Below are 17641 nucleotides of genomic sequence, written 5' to 3'. Positions count from 1 at the left end.
AAGGAAATGGCAACCCACTCCAGTGTGCTTGCCTGGAGAATCCCAGGGACAGAGGAGCCTGATGGGCTGCCGTTTATGGGGTCGCACAGAGTCGGACACGACTGAAGCGAACAAAGGAGTGGGAAGAATCCTTGGTCTCCACTTGATTTTGTTTTTTTTCCCACTTGATTTCAAGGAAAAACTTTTTGTCAAGGCAGTTTCTTTCAAGATGGATATCAATACTAGTGATGAAATGCTTCTCTAATAGTGATAGCATCATAGGTACAGATATGTTATAGATAGAGTCTTTATGTGTGCGTTGTCAAATAGTAAAATGTGTGTGCGTGCTCATTCATGTCTGACTCTTTTGATGCCATGGACTGAGCCCCGTGGGATCCTCTGTCCATGGAATTTTCCAGGCAAGAATACTGGAGCAGATTGTCATTTCCTACTCCAGGGGATCTTGCTGACCCAGGGATTGAACCCATGTCTTTTGCATCTCTTGCCTTGGCAGGTGGATTCTTTACCACTGTGCCAAAGGCAAATAGGAAATAGTGATAGTAGTAATGAATATTTTTGAGATATGATTTGAGTCCTGCTACTCAGTTACCTATAATGTATGTCACTAGTATACAGTGTTATCCCAAGTCTATGGCCAGTATATGTCTAGTTTCCCCAATCCTCAGTCAAATCCCTGCTCTCATTTACCAATTGTCTTAACATACCCACTTGAATATAATTAATATATTATTAAATATATTCTTATGTATGTATGTGTTCTTATGTATGGTGTTACATGTGCATTTTTAAGTTTGCATAAGTGATAATTGTGTTATAAATTTTGTTCTGTTTTCATCTGTGCTTTTGCAGAATATTTCCATGTTTTTGAATCTCTTCTTCATTTCCAAGATCAAAACAGTACTCTACATTTTCTAATTAGATTTCATGTTTTGTATTTTACCTTTCATGTCTGGTCCATCTGGAGTTCACCTTTTTTTGTATTGTGAACTAGGGATACAACTTTTTTTCCTTTTAAGTGAAACAGTTTCTATAACACATGTTTAATGAATAATATATCCTGTCTGTATGGATTTGTAGTATCATTTTTATCATTAACAGTTTCCTGTAAATAGATCTGTTTTGGAAATACCTGTTCTGTTGCATTGCTGTTATAGATTATCAGGACAGAACAGTTTTCTCTGGAATACATCACAGTATCTGATAGGACAAGTCTTCCCCTCTTGGTTCTTCCTGTTGAAGGTTGATTTAGCAGTTCTATTGGTTTTTCCATTAATTTTCTGAAGTATTTTACCTCTAAAAATCCTGCTGGGATTTTAATTGGAATTGCATTGAACCTAATATGCTAAAGATTAACTGCCTAATATTGTGAAGTTTAGCCTGCATCAACTCCATGTGGGAGAAGCTGTATTCTCTACACTTTTAACATCCTGTAAAAAGGAAGGTATGGACTGGACGTTTAATGAGTGTTGAGCATTCATTACCCAATAGCAAAGGTAGGGACTACAGAGCTTAAAGAAAGGGTAGGTGGACCAGCTTCTTCTGTTTGTTTTGGTTTTCTGTGTAAATTTAACTTAAACATGAGAGTCAACCTAGCATTGATGCAAGATGAGTGATAGAGCTTTGTAGCTATTGACCAGGGTCAATTGAGCATCCAGAAGTAATATTTCCTGATCAAAAAGTATTTATCAAGGCACTTTTACATGATATGAACTGGGGAAAATATTTCAAACTGTATAATAGCAAAGTATTAGAAATATATAAGGTGCTCATGAAAATCATTATGGGAAGGATTAACATTTCAGCTTTAAAAACAGGCTGAGAACATCAGCTGGAGTTTCAAGAAAACACAAATTGTCAACAAATTTATGGGGGAGAAAGCTTCTTGGTAATAGAAATGTAAATAGAAACACGCTTGTATGTGTGTGTGTGTTGTCAAATAGCAAAAGGATGATACTCCTTTTTGGAGAAGGTGTGGGCCATGAAGTAACTTCTCTGATCCAGTCAAAGTGTTGATTGGTACTGTTTTGGAGATTCATTTGACAGTAAGTATCACATTAAAATATATACATAATGCGGATTTTGGGCAAAATGGGGTGTTTAAATGAAACACCCATCACAAGATGATAATTGAAACTGGATGGTGAATATCTGATGGTTCATTGTGCTTGCTTTGTTTATTGTTGTTCAATCACTAAGTTATGTCCAACTGTTTGTGACCCCATGACTGCAGCATGCCAGGCTCCCCTTTCCTCCACTACTGAGTTTGCTCAAACTCATGTCCACTGAGCCAATATTACTGTCTAACCATCTCAACATCTGTTACCCTCTTCTCTTCCTGCCCTCAATCTTTCCCATCGTTAATGTCTTTTCTAATGAGTTGGCTCTTTGCTTAGGGGCCAAAGTATTGGAGCTTCAGCATCAGTCCTTCCAGTGAATATTCGGGGTTGATATTCTTTAGGATTGACTGGTTTGATCTTCTTGCAGTCCAAGGGACTCTCCAAGAGTCTTTTCCAGCACCACAGTTCAAAAGCATCAGTTCTTTGGTGCTCAGCCTTCTTTATGGCCCAACTCTTATATCCGTACATGACTACTAGAAAAGCCATAGCTTTGACTAGTTGGACCTTTGTCAGCAAAATGATGTCTCTGCTTTTTAATGTGCTTTCTAGGTTTGTCATAGCTTTCCTTCCAAGGAGCAAGCGTCTTTTGATTTCATGGCTGCAGTAACCGTCCTCAGTGATTTTGGAGCCCAAGATGATAGCATCTGCCACTGTTCCACTTTTTCTGTTTCTGTTTGCCATGAAGTGATGGGACTGGATGCCATGATGTTAGTTTTTAGAATGTTGAATTTCAAGCCAGCTTTTTCAGTCTCCTCTTTCACCCTCATCAAGAGGTTCTTTAGTTTCTTTTCACTTTATGTCATTAGAGTAGTATCGTCTGCATATCTGAGGTTGTTATTTCTCCTGGCAGTCTTTATTCCAGCTTGTGATTCATCCAGCCTGGCATTTTGTATGAGGTATTCTGCATATAAGATAAATAAGCAGAGTGACAAAATAGAGCCTTGTTGAACTCCTTCCCCAATTTTGAACCAGTCTGTTGTTCCATGTCCATTTCTTTATTTTTTATTTTTTTTATTTTTAATGGAAGGATTATTGCTTTATAGAACTTTGTTGTTTTCTTTCAAACCTCAACATGAATCAGCCATAGGTATACATATATCCCCTCCTTTTTGGACCTCCCTCCCCATCCCATCCCTCTAGGTTGATACAGAGCCCCTGTTTGAGTTTCTTGAGTCATACAGCAAATTCCCATTGGCTATCTATTTTACATATGGTAATGTAAGTTTCCATGTTACTCTTTGCATACATCTCACTCTTATCCCCTCTCCCAGTGTCCATAAGTCTCTTCTCTGTGTCTGTTTCTCCATTGCTGCACTGTAAATAAATTCTTCAGTACCATTTTTCTAGATTCTGTATATGTGCTTTAGAATACGATATTTATCTTTCTCTTTCTGACTCACTTCACTCTGTATAATAGGTTCTAGGTTCATCCACTCATTGGAACGGACTCAAATGTGTTCCTTTTTATGGCTGAGTAATATTCCATTGTATATATGTACCACAACTTATTTATCCATTCATCTGTCGATGGACATCTAGGTTGCTTCCATGTTCTAGCTATTGTAAATAGTGCTGCAGTGAACAGTGGGATACATGTGTCTTTTTCAATTTTGGTTTCCTCAGGGCATATGCCTAGGAATGGGATTGCTGGGTCATATGGTAGTTTTTTTCCTAGTTTTTTAAGGACTCTCCATACCATCTTCCATAATGGCTGTATCAGTTTACATTCCCCCCAGCCACGCTGGAGCATTCCCTTTTCTCCACACCCTCTCCAGCATTTATTGTTTGTAGACTTTTGATGATGGCCATTCTGACCTGTGTGAGGTGCTATCTCATTGTTTTTTTGTTTTTTTTTTTAATCTCATTGTTTTGATTTGCATTTCTCTAATAATGAGTGATGTTGAGCATCTTTTCATGTGTTTGTTAGCCATCTGTATGTCTTCTTTGGAGAAATGTCTGTTTAGGTCTTTTTCCCACTTTTTGATTGGGTTATTTGTTTTTCTGGTATTGAGTTGTATGAGCTGCTTGTATATTTTGGAAATTAAACCTTTGTAAGCTGTTTCATTTGCTATTATTTTCTCCCATTCTGAAGGTTGTCATTTCACCTTGCTTATAGTTTTCTTTGCTATGCAAAAGCTTTTTAAGTTTGATCAGGTCCCACTTGTTTACTTTTGTTTTTATTTCCGGTACTCTAGGGGGTGGGTCATGGAGATCTTGCTTTGATTCATGTCACCCAGTGTTCTGCCTATGTTTTCCTCTAAGAGTTTTATAGTTTCTGGTCTTACATAGTAGGTCTTTAATCCATTTTGAGTTTATCTTTATGTATGGTGTTAAGAAGTGTTCTAATTTCATTCTTTTACATGTAGCTGTCCAGTTTTCCCAGCACCATTCATTGAAGAGGCTGTCTTTGTCCCATTGTATATTCTTACCTCCTTTATAAAAAATAAGGTATCTGTAGGTGTATGGGTTTATTTCTGGGCTTTCTATCTTGTTTCATTGCTCTGTATTTCTGTTTTTGTGCCAGTACCATACTGTCTTGATGGCTGTAGCTTTGTAGTATAGCCTGAAGTCAAGAATCTTGATCCTCCAGCTCCATTCTTCTTTCTCAAGACTGCTTTGGCTATTCGGGGGTCTTTTGTGTTTCCATGTGAATTGTGAAATTTCTTCGTTCTAGTTCTGTGAAAAATGCCATTGGTAATTTGATAGAGATCACATTGAATCTGTAGATTGCATTTGGTAGTATAGTCATTTTCACAATATCGATTCTTCCTACCCAGGAACATGGAATATCTGTCCATCTGTTTATGTCATTCTTTGATTTCTTTCATCAGTGTCTTATAATTTTCTATGTAAAGTTCTTTTGTCTCCTTAGGTAAGTTTATTCCTAGATATTTTATTCTTTTTGTTGCAGTGGTGAATGGGATTGATTCCTTAATTTCTTCTTCTGATTCTTCATTGGTAGTATATAGAAATGCAAATGATTTCTGTGTATTGATTTTGTATTTGGCTACTTTGCTAAATTCACTGATTAGCTCTAGTAATTTTCTGATACTGTGTTTAGGGTTTTTTATGTACAGTATCATGTCATCTGCAAACAGTGAGAGCTTTCTTCTTTTCTGCTCTGGATTCATTTTATTTCTTTTTCTTCTCTGATTGCTGTAGCTAGGACTTTCCAGAACTGTGTTGAATAATAGTGGTGAAAGTGGACACCCTTTTCTTGTTCCTGATCTTAGGGGTAATGCTTTCAGTTTTTCACCATTGGGAATAATGTTTGCTGTAAGCCTATCATATATGGCCTTTACTATGTTGAGGTTGGTTACTTTTATGCCCATTTTTTTTGAAGGGTTTTAATCATAAATGGGTACTGGATTTTGTCAGAGGCTTTTTCTGCATCTGTTGAGATGATCATATGATTTTTACCTTTCAGTTTGTTAATATGGTGTATCACACTGATTGATGTGCGTATATTGAAGAATCCTTGCATTCCTGCAATATATCCAACGATCATGGTGTATGAGCTTTCTGATGTGTTGCTGAATTCTGTTTGCTAAGATTTTGTTGAGGATTTTTGCATCTATGTTCATCAGTGATATTGGCCTATAGTTTTCTTTTTTTGTGTTGTCTTGGTCTGGTTTTGGTATCAGGGTGATGGTGGCCTCGTAGAATGAGTTCAGAAGTGTTCCTTCCTCTGCAATATTTTGAAAGAGTTTTAGAAGGATAGGCATTAGCTCTTTTCTAAATGTTTGATAGAATTCTCCTGTGAAGCCATCTGGTCCTGGGCTTTTGTTTTTGGGGAGATTTTTGATCACAGCCTCAATATCAGTGCTTGTAATTGGGTTGTTCATAATTTCTATTTCTTCCTGGTTCAGTCTTGGAAGATTGAACTTTTCTAAGAATCTGTCCATTTCTTCCAGGTTATCCATTTTATTGCCATATAGTTGTTCATAATAGTCTTATAATCCTTTGTATTTCTGCATTGTCTGTTGTAACCTCTCCTTTTTCATTTCTAGTTTTGTTGATTTGATTCTTCTTTTTTTTCTAGATGAGTCTTACTAAGGGTTTGTCAATTTTGTTTATCTTTTCAAAGAACCAGTTTTTAGTTTTATTAATCTTTACTATTGTTTCTTTCATTTCTTTTTCATTTATTTCTGCTTGGATCTTTATGATTCTTTCCTTCTGTTAATTTTGGTTTGGTTTTTTCTTTGTTGTTCTTCTTTTCCCAGTTTTAGGTGTAAAGTTATTCAATTGTCTATTTGATGTTTTTCTTGTTTCTTGAGGTAGGATTGAATTGCTATAAACTTCCCTCTTAGGACTGCTTTTGCTGCATCCCATAGGTTTTGGGTTGTCCTGTTTTCATGGTCATTTGTTTCTAGAAATTTTTTGATTTCTTCAGTAATCTCTTGGTTATTTAGAAACATGTTGTTTAATCTCCATGAGTTTGTGTTTCTTAGTTTTCTTCTTGTAATTGATATATAGTCTCATAGCTTTGTGGTCGGAGAAGATGCTTGATGCGATTTCAGTTTTCTTAAATTTACTGAGGTTTGAGTTGTGACCCAAGATGTGGTGTATCCTGGAGAATATTCCATGTGCACTTGAGAAGAAGGTGTATTCTGCATTTGGATGGAATGTCCTGAAGATAATGAGATCCATGTCATCTAATGTATCATTTAAGACTTGTGTCTCCTTACTAATTTTCTGTTTTGATGGTCTGTCCATTGGTGTGAGTGGTGTGTTAAAGTCTCCTGCTATTATTGTGTTACTGTCAGTTTCTCCTTTTATGTCTGTTAGTGTTTGTCTTATGTATTGAGGTGCTCCTATGTTAGATGCATAGATATTTACAATTGTTCTGTCCTCCTCTTGGATTGATCCTTTGATCATTATGTAATGTCCTTCCTTATCTCTCGTAATATTCTTTCTTTTAAGGTCTATTTTGTCTGATATGAGGATTGCTACTCCAGCTTTCTTTTGCTTCTCATTTGTATGGAATATATTTTTCCATCCTCTCACTTTCAGTCTATATGTGTCTTTAGGTTTCTTGTAGACAGCATATATATGTGGGTCTTGTTTTTGTATCCATTCAGCCCATCCGTGTCTTTTGGTTGGAGCATTTTATCCATTTACATTTAAAGTAATTATTGATATATATGTTCCTGTTGCCCCATGTCCATTTCTTAACTGTTGCCTCTTGACTTGCATACAGGTTTCTCAGGAGACAGGTAAGGTTGGTCTGGTACTCCTGTCTCTTAAGAATTTTCTACAGTTATGATCCACACAGTCAAAGGCTTTAGCATAGTCAATGAAACAGAAGTAGATGTTTTTCTGGAACTCCCTTGCTTTTTCATGATCCAGTGGATGTTGGCAATTTGATCTCTGACTCCTCTGCAGCTTTGAAACCCAGCTTTTACATCTGGAAGTTCTCAGTTTCACATACTGCTGAAACCTAGTTTGAAGGATTTTCGAGCATTAACTTTCTAGAATGTGATATGAGCACAATTTTATAGTAGTTTGAAAACTCTTTGGCATTGCCCTTTTTTGGGATTGGAATGAAAAGTGACCTTTTCCAGCCCTGTGGCCACTGCTGTTTTCCATATTTGCTGACATAGTGAGTGCAACACTTTAACAGCATTATCTTTTAGGATTCTAAATAGCTCAGATGGACTTTTATCACCTCCACTAGCTTTGTTCCTAGTGATGCTTCCTAAGGCCCACTTGACTTCACACTTCAGGATGCCTGGCTGTACATGAGTGATCACACCATCATGGTTATCTGGATTGTTGAGACTTTTTTTGTATAGTTCTTCAGTGTATTCTTGCCATTTCTTAGTCTCTTCTTTTTGCATGTATTTATAATGTTCTACAATAAAGGGGAAAATGCATATTTTTGATACAGCAGTTCTTTTTGAATTTATGCTATATAGTATTTGGAATGCTTTAAAACTAAAGTGTAAAGGGATGAACTTTGTATTATTACCTGTGATAGTAATACTAAAACACTGGAAAATCCTAAATGTTCCTCAGTTGTGTGGTAGTTGGAAAGGAGCTTAGCAACTGTTGGAAAGATTATCTTACATACTTTTATATTTATACAGATGGACATTACATTGGTTTAAGATATATTATTATGTGAGAAAAATTATAGAGCAGTGTATACAATATTCTAATTTTTGTTATCATATGTATGTAAATTATATCTACATGTAGATTATATACATAAGAAAAATGAGATGAATAGTTTTCTTTTGTGGGAGGAAGTAGCATGGGAAGTTTTTATTTTTATTTTTTGATTTTATATTTATTTTTTTAATACAAAAAGCATTTTGTATTGGGGTATAGCCAGCTAACAATGTTGCAATAGTTTCAGATGATCAGTGAAGGGAATTTTATTTTTGAGTGTATATTTTTATATTATTTATTTAACCAGCTCTGGGTTTACCTTTGTAATTAGAAAGGAAGTAATACATTCTAAAATTAGAAAAATGTTTTAACTTCTAATAATGGATACATTCTGGACAGGAGGGAAGTAATCAGTGACAGTAACAGGGGAAAAGGGAAGATGTACATTGTTTATCCTAGTTATGTTTGAGTTGTGTTCAGTGTTATGGGTCATTTACCCTTTCTTACTTTGTTTTCTCTAAAATTTCTTTGGGAAGAAGAATTTTAAAGTAGGATAATACTTTTACAAAATGTCTTTATTAAAGTAGTTTCAGATAATACACGATTTATGTTTTATGTGTTTGTATTGATAAAATATTGGTGTACATTTTCCTTAGAATGTAAATTAGAGTCTATTCTTAGAGCAAAACTGAGATTATTTTGGCATATATTTTTAGAAAAAAAAATGTTACTTTACATAGCTTTTTAAAAATTTGAGTTTGAACTTTATAAACTCCATATAACCTTTCTGAGCTTTATGTACTGTACCCTATAACAGAGCAGTGAGGCTACAGCTGTCGGAAGAGTAACACACATTTCCTGGTTTTGGTAGAATGTTTGGGTGGGAGAGTGGTGGTGTGTGTTGCAGTTAATTTCAGACTAAATGGGGAGACGACTGTAAGAGCAGAGACAGAAATGTGTATAACTTTCTACCAAAAGTTTGGCTGTGAATGGGAGGAAAGAAATAAGAGAAAGGGTGGGAGGGGAAGGAAAGAATCAAGGGAATTTTAGTTTTTCTGTTTTCCCACCACTATCCTTACAAGTTATTAAGAGTAGTTGAATGATACTGGGAAAGTGCCAGTAGAAAGATTGATTGAATGCTGACTCTGGTCTGTAATTCTGTAAGTTTGGTCACGTTATTTAATCTGTCTTCTTAGAGTTACAGATTTTTCATAGATAAAAAGGGATCTGTAAAATCATTATCTGTAAAAATGTCTCCATAGTATTGTTCTGAGTATTATCACTTTTCCCCTGGCACAGTAAATGGCTCTTGATACAGGCTTATAAAGTGATCTGTGAATAAACGTGCAGGTTGATGTATGGTTGAGCACACAGTAGTCACTCAAGTGACTTTTCCCTAGGAGTTTGGCTGTGAATGGAAGGGAAAAAGGTTATAGTGGAAGTGAGACATAAGGAATCAAAGGCATCTGTTACTGGATTAAGGATTGTTAATATACGATGTGCCAGAAATATTAGTAAAATCAAGGTGGAAACACTAGGAGTGGAAAAAAATTTTTAATGGTTTATTTCTTATGATCTAAGGGCTTATTGTATAGTAGGAGTAATATAGTGGAGAGTAAGATGGGGACAGACCTTGCCATCAAAAGTTAAAAAGGGAGAGAATTTGGTGAAGCAATGGCAGAGCATACTAGTGTATGTGGAAATGTTTGCAGTTGCAATTTTGTACATATTCCACTCTAGAATTGGAAGAGTCTAGGTCCTTGTAGTCTCCCTGGCATTCTGATGAGGTTATTTCTCACACATAATTAATTATGTTGCTCAGGCTTTAGTTTCTTTAAGGGAAGCAAAATCTCTCTGTGACCTTTGAATTTATAGCTTTCTAGAAAGTTGCTTGCTAATAGAGTCATTTTCATACAGTGATTTGAAGATTTTGTTTCACTGTCTGGATAGAGAAAACTCTCAGCCTGACATGGATCTTTCCTGCTGATAAAATTTGTTATAGTGACTCATTTTCCATTTTTATTTCTATCACTCATCTTGTCATGTTTTTAAGTCTTGTAAATCATCTAATTATAGTATTGAAGAGCTTTTTCTTCAGCTGATGCTGACCTGACAACAGTATATGGTGATATATATCTTTAGAGCATGACTCTTAAAATGTGATCCATGGGTCTTTTCAGGTGGTCTGCAAGGTCTTAACTGTTTTCATGATAATACTATATGTTACTTGCTTTTCCCACTGTATTGACCTTTGTATGATTGTGTAAAACCAGTGTTTGGTCAAACTAGTGTATGCCTTAGCATGAAACAAGGCACCAATGTATGCTAGTATTACTTATTTTTGAGCACTCACAGTTAAACAAAAACACTGTACACACTCACAGAAAACCCTATTGCACTTAAGAACATTGTTTTTTAAAATTTTTATTTATTTTTGGGTGTGCTAGGTCTTCGTGGCTGTGTGTGGGCTACTATGGTTGTCATGTACAAGCTTCTCATTGTGGTGGCTTCTCTTGTGAAGCATGTACTCTAGGGCTTATGTGTTCAGTAATTGTGGCAAATGGGATTAGTTGCCCCAAGGCACGTGGAATCTTCCAGACCAGGGATCAAACCTCTGTCCCCTGCTTTGGTGGGCAGATTCTTAACCACTATGCTACCAGGGAACATTCTTGATGAAACATTATTTTCATTTAATATTAATCTTGAGTTTAGATTTTTAATATTATATGTGACAGAATAGGAAATTCATATAAGATATTTGTGCCATTGAGTTGCTGGTTGAACTAGTAGCTTTTTCATGAAACATAAGTTTTTACTTGAAATAATGACTTGCTTGGGTTATATGGTAGATACTTTCTTGACATTCTTTTCATTTGTATTTACTCACCATTTTTTATTTTCTTGCTTTGTCCTTATGGGTTGGAGCTACAATATGATGTCATTACTTAAATACAGTTTTGTTCCCACAATCTTTTGTGCAGTTATTGTCAAATATATTACATTCTTGTATGTCATAGCCCTAACAATACAATTATGTACATATTGTTCCATATGTTTGCTTTAGAGTAAATATGCATTTATACTGACTTTCATGATTAATTACCTTTCCTAGTGTTCTTTGTTTTTTATTTTGTGTGTGTGTACACATATGTGCATGTTTGAATTTCTACCTTGGTTTACTTAATTTCAACCCTATGAACTTTTTTATTACTTGTAAGGTAACTCTGGTAGCAACAAATTCTCTTCGTTTTTGTTTATCTGGAAGTATCTTTTTTTCACCTTCATTTTTGAAAGCACAGTTTTGCTGTATATAAAATTCTTGATTGACAGTTTTTTCCCTCCCTTTCAGTTCTTTGAATATGCTATTTCACTGCCTTCTGGCCTTCATTGTTTCTGAGGAGAAGTTGGCTTTACTGGGGTTTCTTTGTATGTGAAGAATTATTTTTCTTCCTGCTTTCAAGATTTTCTTTGGGTTTCAACATTTTTACTGTGTTTTGTCTAGATGTAGATCTCTTTGAATTTATACTGCTTGGAGTTTGTTTAGCTTCTTGGTTACATAGATTAATGTTTTTTTAGCAAAGTGGAATATCAGTCACTATTCCTTTGGATATTTTTAGAATGTAGTATATCTTTAAAACTGAAACTCTGTGCCCTTTATTTATTCATTTAGTTTTTAAATTTTTTATTGGAGGATAATTGTTTTACAGTATTGTGTTGGTTTCTGCCATACATCATGAATCAGCCACTGGTATATAGACACTAACTTCTCACACCTCCCTCCTCCACACCCTTGGAACTTGACCATTCTACTCTCTGTTTCTATCAGTTTGACTACTCTAATTACCTCATGTGAGTGGAATTATACATTATTTGTCTTTTTTGTCTGTCTGTTTTTACTTCATCCTAATGTTTTCAGGGTTTATTCATGTTGTGGTTTGTGACAGAATTTCCCAGAATTTGTGTATCCTTAGGTATTGAAAATAGTTATTCCCAATTGGAAACTATTTTTTCTTCCCTACTTACTTCATTTTTACCTAACTTTTATACTGTTTTAGAATGATCACCTACCTAGTTTTACATGTTATTGTGCATTTAATTAGTTAAAAGTCTAAATTGGGAGGATGAGACCAAACACATATTGCTTGGTTATCTTTATGAAGGCTGATAGTGGTGTGCTGTGCTATTTATGCAGTAATTGATATATGTCACAATGTAATTTTGGAGTATATAATTTTGGGGTCTTATGCTTAAAAAATGTAAGTGATCTTACAATTGGCTTCTCAGTTGAATATGATTTTGTAAAAATTGGTGGCTCTCAGTATATTTTTAAACTTCTAGAAGTTAGTATACTTGAGGGACTGTGATGCATTCCCATCAGTGAACAAGGCTTCATTCAGTAGTGATACCCTGTAGGGAGGTCATGACTACCCTTCCAATGAGTTAAATATACCCACCTACCCAGAGTCACTGGTTAGTATATTTTAACTACATGTGGCATAATCTTTTTTTCAGTTGAAGTATAGTTGATTTACAGTGTTTCAGGTGTACAGCAAAGTGATTCAGTTATACATGCTGCTGCTACTAAGTTGATTCAGCTGTGTCCGACTCTGTGCAACCTCAATGAGGGCAGCCCACCAGGCTCCTCTGTTCCTGGGATTGTTCAGGCAAGAATAGTGGAGTAGGTTGACACTTCCTTCTCCAGTGCATGAAAGTGAAAAGTGAAAGTGAAATCACTTAGTTGTGTCTGACTCTTCCCAGCCCCATGGACTATAGCCTACCAGGCTCCTCTGTCCATGGGATTTCTCAGGCAAGAGTACTGGAGTAGGCTGCCATTGCCTTCTCCGTCAGTTATACATATATGTGTGTATATATGTATTCTTTTTTTTTTTTTTCCTTTCCTTTGGCTGGGCGGCATGTGGGATCTTAGTTCCCTGACAAGGGATCAAACCTGTGCCTCCTGAATTGGGAGTGCTGAGTCTTAACCCCTGGACAGCCGGGGCAATCCCTATATATGTATTCTTGTTAAAATTCTTGCCCATTATTGGTTATTTCAAGATATTAAATATCATTCCCTGTGTATGTAGTAGGTCTTTGTTGTTTATCGTATATGTAGTAGTGGACATAATCATTCTTATTTTTTATCGAGTGCTTATGAAATTATGTCATGCAGCTTCTTTTATTTTATCTAAAGAGATATGAGGGACTTCCCTGGTGGTCCAGTGGCTAAGACTCTGCACTCCCAATACAGGGAACTGGGTTCCCTTCCTGTTCAAGGAGCTAGATCCCACATGCCTCAACTAGGAGTTTGCATTCTGCAACTAAAGATCCCAGATCCTGTGTGCTGCAACTAAGACCTGGTGCAGCCAAATAAATAAATACACACATACTTAAAAAAAACCTAAATATGAGATTCAGGGCATCCTTTGCTCATAACCATGGCCTACCCACTTCAACTTATAGCTGTCATTTTGATTATAGCTTTCCTGAATGTGTTACCTTGGAGTGGTTGCTGAATCCTGGCCTGCCTTGGGTTGACACTGAATGAATATTGACAACTGCTATAATTTTGTTTTAAGGTTCTTTGTTTCTGGAGAGGTACTTGTTAGTATTTTCCCTAATTATAAGGTTTTTAATGGATAAAACATTTTGATAAATACATGATTGGTATAAAATAAGTTTTATAAGTATCAGTCTTATATGTGATTATTTATTTCCTAAACAGAGACTCTACAGGGGCAGGTAATTCACTGGTCCACAAGCGGTCTCCTTTACGTCGAAACCAAAAGACCCCAACATCCTTGACCAAGCTGTCTTTACAGGATGGACATAAAGTCAAAAAGCCAGCATGTAAATTTGAAGAGGGTCAGGATGTCCTAGCTAGATGGTCAGATGGCTTGTTTTATCTTGGAACTATCAAAAAGGCAAGTTACCTTAATACATCTTTTGCTGTTTTTGCAGTAAACTTTTAATAATCTTGGATTTAAATTTAAGATTGTTTTTGATTTTAAAAGAAATCACTGTAAGTTTTCCTCTTTTCCAGATAAACATATTGAAACAGAGCTGCTTCATCATATTTGAAGACAGTTCTAAATCCTGGGTTCTCTGGAAGGACATTCAAACAGGCAGGTGCTACTATTTCCCCTGGACATGATTTACACTAAAATTTTATTTTCTTCAACGTGTCATTTTTTGGTGTTGTCTCTTTAGTACAGTATATTAAGATAACTTAAAAAAAAATCAGGGTGGTATTCAGTCTTCAAGGAGTTATCTGTGTTATAGATGATAAGATGATCAAGAATTGCTCTGTTGATAAGAGTAGATTAGAGGACAGATGCACATGTATAAATTACTGTTAGGGCCCTTCTAAGAACTTTGAAGAAAAATTTTAGCTGTTAATATGAGTAATACTTTGGGCTTCACCTTAACTGTTACTTACCTGTATTAGTAAGAAGTTATATAGAGAGCTAATATTTATTGAGAGCATACTATTTGCCAGATGTTTTGGGGGATTAGGATATATTAAATAGCTTTAGAATACTAGAAATACTCATCCTTAAGAATAGTTTAAAATTACTGCTTAGCTATGAGTTTTTATATTTAGATGAGAAAACTAGGTTATATTTGGATACAAGTAGAAGTGAATACAGGTATGCATTGGTTTGGTTATAGGTATGTTTCTTGTAATGCTTTTTATTGCAAACTATAATTGTTGCATGCCCTTTAAATCTGTTAAATAAAGGCATTTTCCCAGGTATCTGTTTCATGAAAGTGCTATAGTTATGAAAAATTATGAATATTAAAAGTGCAAGTACTTTAGCTGCAAACTAAAGCCCCAGTTTTGGTATTCTTGTAATTTGTTAATGGGTCTCCACTTAGATATTATTATATCTCCTTATGTAGAAAGGAGACAGATTCTTTCAAGTATTTATCAACTGGGTTTTTAATTTGAATCTGAGGTGCGACTTTATGGTAGGTTACTGCAGTGTTCATATTCTTGATTTCACTCTTATTTTTTTTTAAAGAATAAAAAGTTTTGGTAATGGAGTTGGAATGTTCTAGTTGCCATTTTTATACATGGTACTTAGGAATTAGATGGAGAGTTCAATAGCTGTTAACTTTAGTAAAATGTTTTTCTAGAGAAAATTTGTTTCCAGTTTTTAGGACTGATCAATTTAAAGGACTAAATGATGTTTTGAATCTCAGCTTGAGTCAGTGAGAAAAGGAATAGGAGGAGCATAGGATGTCTCCAATAGTAGTGATACTGAATAGCTCTTATTAGCCTGCATACAAGTTTGTAAATATGGATCCTTCTGGTGGAACTGAAACATGTGATACTGATTCTAGCTATGTGTCCCTTTAAACTTTTCCACATTTTTGAGGTTCCTGTGAATTAAATATAAAGGTCTTTCTCTTTCTTCCTTCTCTCTCATCCTTCCTTCCATAAAGGAAGGAGAAAACCAATTGCACACAGAGGTAGAAAGTTGTCGTGGAAGTGAGGGGGTTGTGTTCTACATGTGGCATACTCAGTATGTCAGTTAAGTGGCCTCTGATTGTTTTTTCCTTGCTGGCTCCTTTTACTATTCTTAGATAGCTCTTGGGCCATTTAATTCTTTCTAACACCTAGAAACTTGCACACATATAACTTGGAGTTGCTATAGAATGAGTAAGTGAACCTGGAAATTGCGTTATGGCAGATGTCAGTGTGGAGTGTAGCTTTAGTAGTTTTCTTTCTGTAAGAATCCTGCATATAGTAGTTATATATCAAAATGACTTAATAAATTATAGTAGTTTCACTCATCTAATAAGATTCTTTTAGAAAGTTTACATAAAAGCAATGTATGGTCATATTAGTAATCAAAGCAATGTGCATTGCAACAGATAACAGTTAAAACCATTAAATAATTTTAAAAGGATTTTGATCTTAATAACTATTTGTTATGGTTTCTGTGAATATGGTACACTGCTGGTAGCAATATTAAATTTCTATTTTGGATATTTGCAAGAAATGCATAAAAATGCGTTAAATGCATAAAAATGTTTTCTATGCTTTCATCTATACAACAGATTCATTTGTAGCAGTTTACTCAAAAGAAATAATTCAGAAGTAAAAAATCCAGATGAAAAATGTTTCCTGTAGCTTTAACAACAACAAAAAATTGGGCACATCTAAGATGAAATGGCTTTATAGTCATTTGGGCTTAGAGTCAGGGAGACTAAGAAGGCTAATAAGCTACACAGAAAGTTTTTGTAAACTTGATGGTAAAAAGACATACTGTATATCACAACTAAAGGCAATTCTCTGCTTCCTCAGGATTGTTTTCTTGAGGTGAACACATACGTCTTTTGGATCAGCACCCTCTTTTCTGAGGAACTGCCTTCCCCCACAGCAGTCTACATGGTTATAATGAGAGATCAGGCACCTACTGCAATCTGGGCGTATTGCTCCTTTTCCAGGAAGTTGCAGATTTGGACTGAGAGGTTCTAGGTGCAGTCTGGTTGCTCTCCTGACTGGAGCTATAAACTGAGAAACTGTGGGAAGCCACATCCAGCTATGTGAACAGAGCCTGAGAGGAGAGGAGAGAGGACAAGAGCCAAAACAAAAATGGAAAAATGGAAAAAGCAAGCAAAAAATTTGGTAACCTGCATATCTAAGAATAGTCATAAAAAAGTAAATTTGGTTATTTCTACTGGAAAGAATAGCATACAACTATTAGAAGTTAGACTTTCGAGAGACTTCCCTGGTGGTCCAGTGGTTAAAAGTCCATGCTTGCAACGCAAGGATCCTGGGTTCGACCTACTAGAACCCACAACTAAGATCCCACAGCCAAATTTTTAAAAAAAGTTACACTCTTTGAAACCTACAGTGTGTGAAAAATTCTTTTGATGGAAGAAACATTACATATATTAATGAATGTAGTATTGTACTATTACATAGTATTAATGAAAAGAAACAGCTCACAGTGGAGAGAATATGGTGTATCTGGGTTTAAATTCTACCCTTGATACTTGATTAAGGGTCCTTGAACTATAGTTCCTTTATCTTTCTGAGTCTTAGTTCTTCTCTATAAATAGGGTATTTATCTAATAAATTGTAGAATTAAACAAAATAATATTGTCAAGAGCCTAACACAGTGCTGGCTCATAGCACAAAATTATACATTTTTATTATTGTTGGTATGTGAATAAAATATGTGTGTATTAATATTTTATGTATATTGAAATTGAGATTATAATTGTGTTAAAAGTGATGAAATTCTAAATTTTGTGGAATAAAATTGTTTTTAGAATATAAATGTTTAAGGAAGAAATAACTTATTCAGGTAAAAAATTAATGATGGAACCCCTTATTTTTGTTGCAGTGTCATATTGTTTAGGGTACATTGACACCATGTTTCCATATTTCAGAAGCT

At 35.3% G+C, this 17641-nt stretch overlaps 1 protein-coding gene across 6 annotated transcripts in view; it reads left to right on the top strand.

Moving 5' to 3' along the window:
* MTF2 (metal response element binding transcription factor 2) overlaps nt 1–17641 on the top strand; it is a 79092-nt gene that overhangs the window by 33514 nt on the left and 27937 nt on the right. For 2 of the 6 annotated variants that reach the window (XM_040232295.1, XM_040232298.1), the window contains 2 exons: nt 13954–14152; nt 14272–14357. Coding sequence is in view for 1 of the 6 variants with exons in the window: in XM_040232294.1 (XP_040088228.1) it covers nt 13954–14152; nt 14272–14353 (281 nt within the window). In the remaining 5 variants the exon portion in view is untranslated. The remainder of the gene's footprint in view (nt 1–13953; nt 14153–14271; nt 14358–17641) is intronic. The other 4 variants (XM_040232294.1, XM_040232296.1, XM_040232297.1 and 1 more) reach the window with 3 other exon arrangements.

This window comes from Oryx dammah, unplaced genomic scaffold, assembly GCF_014754425.2.
Source record: "Oryx dammah isolate SB20612 unplaced genomic scaffold, SCBI_Odam_1.1 HiC_scaffold_28, whole genome shotgun sequence".
Classification (NCBI taxonomy): domain Eukaryota; kingdom Metazoa; phylum Chordata; class Mammalia; order Artiodactyla; family Bovidae; genus Oryx; species Oryx dammah.
This window is presented reverse-complemented; position numbering and strand designations above follow the sequence as displayed.